The sequence below is a fragment of the Schistosoma mansoni genome, chromosome 2 (assembly GCF_000237925.1).
Source record: "Schistosoma mansoni strain Puerto Rico chromosome 2, complete genome".
NCBI classification, from domain to species: domain Eukaryota; kingdom Metazoa; phylum Platyhelminthes; class Trematoda; order Strigeidida; family Schistosomatidae; genus Schistosoma; species Schistosoma mansoni.
The window spans coordinates 23,986,692-23,989,492 of NC_031496.1; the positions used below are offsets into that span (position 1 = coordinate 23,986,692).

The following is a 2,801-nucleotide window of genomic DNA, read 5'->3' on the forward strand; positions in this document are numbered from 1 at the left end:
CCTCAGCATCAGTTATGTGGTGTTGTCGCGGAAGGTCGATAATCCTTTATAGACTGCGATAATCAAACACAGAGAGTCGCTCAACTTTCTCAATTCTGTGTGGCCATTCATGCCGTGTTAGATAACACGTACCTACTCGTGACGTGCTGAATCAGCTTTCCGATAGCACCACTGAGCCGGTATCCAACGGTGTGGATGCGCACTGCTGAGGAGTCCCATCATAAGATGAAACGGCCGTCCAGTACTTCCAGGTTTTCCATGATGGTCTAGCTTCAATTGACTCATGATTTCAACTATGAAAATACTGAAATCTTCACAAAACCCCTTCTGATCTAGAATTAGAATAATTACAAGTACATGCATATGATGGGGGGGTTAAGAATGTTACCGATTGTGTTAAATCCTACGGTGTCTGTCAGTTTATGTATAAGTGCTGAAACATACATATACACGGGGGAGCAGATATGATCTTCAAGTAAGGTTGTTTGAACACATACCTAAATGGCTACACAAACAAATGAACACCATTGGTCTGATAAAATCATAGAGTAGACAAATATCTTTCTTCATTAAAAAAAATATTCGGTCGAGATGGGTCATACTGTTGATAGGAAGTCAGCTTTCTTTTTGTTATATAAACGGTCGTCTAGTACTTCCAGGTATTCCATGATGGTCTAGCTTCAATTGACTTATGATCTCAACTATTAAAACTATATAAAAGTGTTAAAAGCCGTATACAAAGGCTTATTGAAGCCTTATCCACACGAAAATTGAAATCTCCTTTATGTATTCAAAAGCAATTTGTTCTAATACTTAACCTACGATAATAATATTAATTTATTATCCATAGTGACTGTCACATTCCTTTTCATATTGTATACTTTATTGGATCTCCATTTCCTTTTATCTTTTAATTTGTCCAGGTGACTCTCCTTATTTTCTTCGTACCAAACAGCACGAAACCTAGGTCATGAGGAGTTTCCTACCGATAATTTACAACCCGTCAACATCAAGAAAAAGTGTAATCATAATGATAACCAAATATTTCACTTGGGAAAATTCTTTCATAATTCTAACACGGATTCGATCCCGTGTCACTCAGGGAGCACCAGTTCCCTCAAGATTACAGGTACACCTTGCTGACGAATGCCGAGCAGCACGAAACCCGTGTCCAGGGTTTCCTGTTGACCACCTCCAACCACCATATTATCTAAATCTATTTGAAGGGGATTCATTGTTAAAGCATACAATAATGAGAAGTTATTTTAATATAAAATGACAGAATTTAGTTATTGTTGGCTGATGATACAATCTAAAAGGGTATACAATAGTGTAGTAATTACTAGGATCCACATTTTGTTACATTTTACTCCTACATTATAGTTATGAAGGGTTTTTTTTTGTTTTTTATGTATTTTCTTGTTAGAATTATGAAAGAATTTTCCCAAGTGAAATGTTTGGTTATCATTAAGTTTACACTTCTTCCTAATGTTAACGGGTTGTAAATAATCGGTAGGAAACTCCTAATGACCTACGTTTCGTGCTGTTTGGTACTCATCACATCTAGCCTTAGTTCTATTAATTTACTAGACAGGTTATATATCTGTTACGTTAGTGACAATGTATTTTGTTCATTGATTAAGCTTATCACCATTGTGTATTTTTATTCGATGCGCCTAAGTCTGTTTGAAAATTCATAGTAAATTTATACTTTTTACATTTTTTCATTTAGGGTTATTGATGAAGCACCTCCAGCCTATGAAGATTTTGATAAATATCCTAGATTAAGTAAATATCAGGCCTCGGTAAAAGACTCAAATCCGGTTAAACCATGTACCCAACAACCTCGACAATTTTCACAGTTTGATTCTGATCAACATGTAAACTCATCAGCAGTCTCATGGATAGAACCATATCCGAAACCACAAGGTGATCCACCACCTGCCTTTTTCAACTGGCTTCGTAATCGATTTGGTTCTTTACGTCAAAGTATTATGAGTCGTTTATCAAGTCAAAGTAACCAATTACAAGGTTCTTCGGTTTTCAGTATACATGATAATTCTAGTTTTGCAGTTTCATCAACTGTCAATATTCCGGAACCATCGAATTCAGTGTTTCCTGCACAATTATCTGGGGCAGTAGAGCCAAAGCTTTTGGAATTAAATGATTCAAAAATGACACGTTTATCATCATTATCATCTTCACGATCCAGTGCATCATCAATAGTTTGTGCAACTGATGAACAGACTATGATAGGAGTATCTACCATATCATCGAGTAGTCATAGTAATCAAATATCAAATTCTAGTTGTACAAATGTACCTCAGAGAACTTTAATAGTACGTAATTATGACATAGAACAAAATGATAGTCACGATGATACTGACGAAATCAATCAGTCTACGACTCATTAATGAATAAAATTTTGTTCGTCACAAAATGTAAGTATCACTCAGTTGACTTTTTGGGGAATTTTGAAAATTTACTTTTTTTTCAAAAAATAGCAGTGTCTAGTCACCTAGACTAGTGGCCACATTGCAACTTGATCGATAGCATTCGATCTGTACTAAGAAAGACCTGACACACATGACATTGATCTCCACCCAGTGATTAATCAGTTGTGAGCATTCAATATTTTTTGACCTCATTTTCGATTTTCCTTTCATTTTCATTACTCTTTGAGCTTAAGCTTTCATCAGTGCGTTAAAAATCCTTGTTTTCAGAATTTTCTAGTGTAGGGTAACTTTTGCATAACCTTCGTCTTTTCTTCCGGTAACTGCTTTGAAGACATGAGAAATAAC

The 2,801-nt window shown here is 35.6% G+C and overlaps 1 protein-coding gene across 1 annotated transcript in view; it reads left to right on the forward strand.

Moving 5' to 3' along the window:
- The window catches only part of Smp_212380 (ubiquitin-specific peptidase 2 (C19 family)), a gene marked incomplete at both ends in the record, with an annotated part of 21,410 nt that extends 18,996 nt beyond the window's left edge, over positions 1-2,414 (forward strand). Inside the window, one exon of the mRNA XM_018796155.1 lies at positions 1,733-2,414. Within this exon, the coding sequence (XP_018650395.1) occupies positions 1,733-2,414 (682 nt within the window). The remainder of the gene's footprint in view (positions 1-1,732) is intronic.
- Positions 2,415-2,801: the final 387 nt, after the last annotated feature.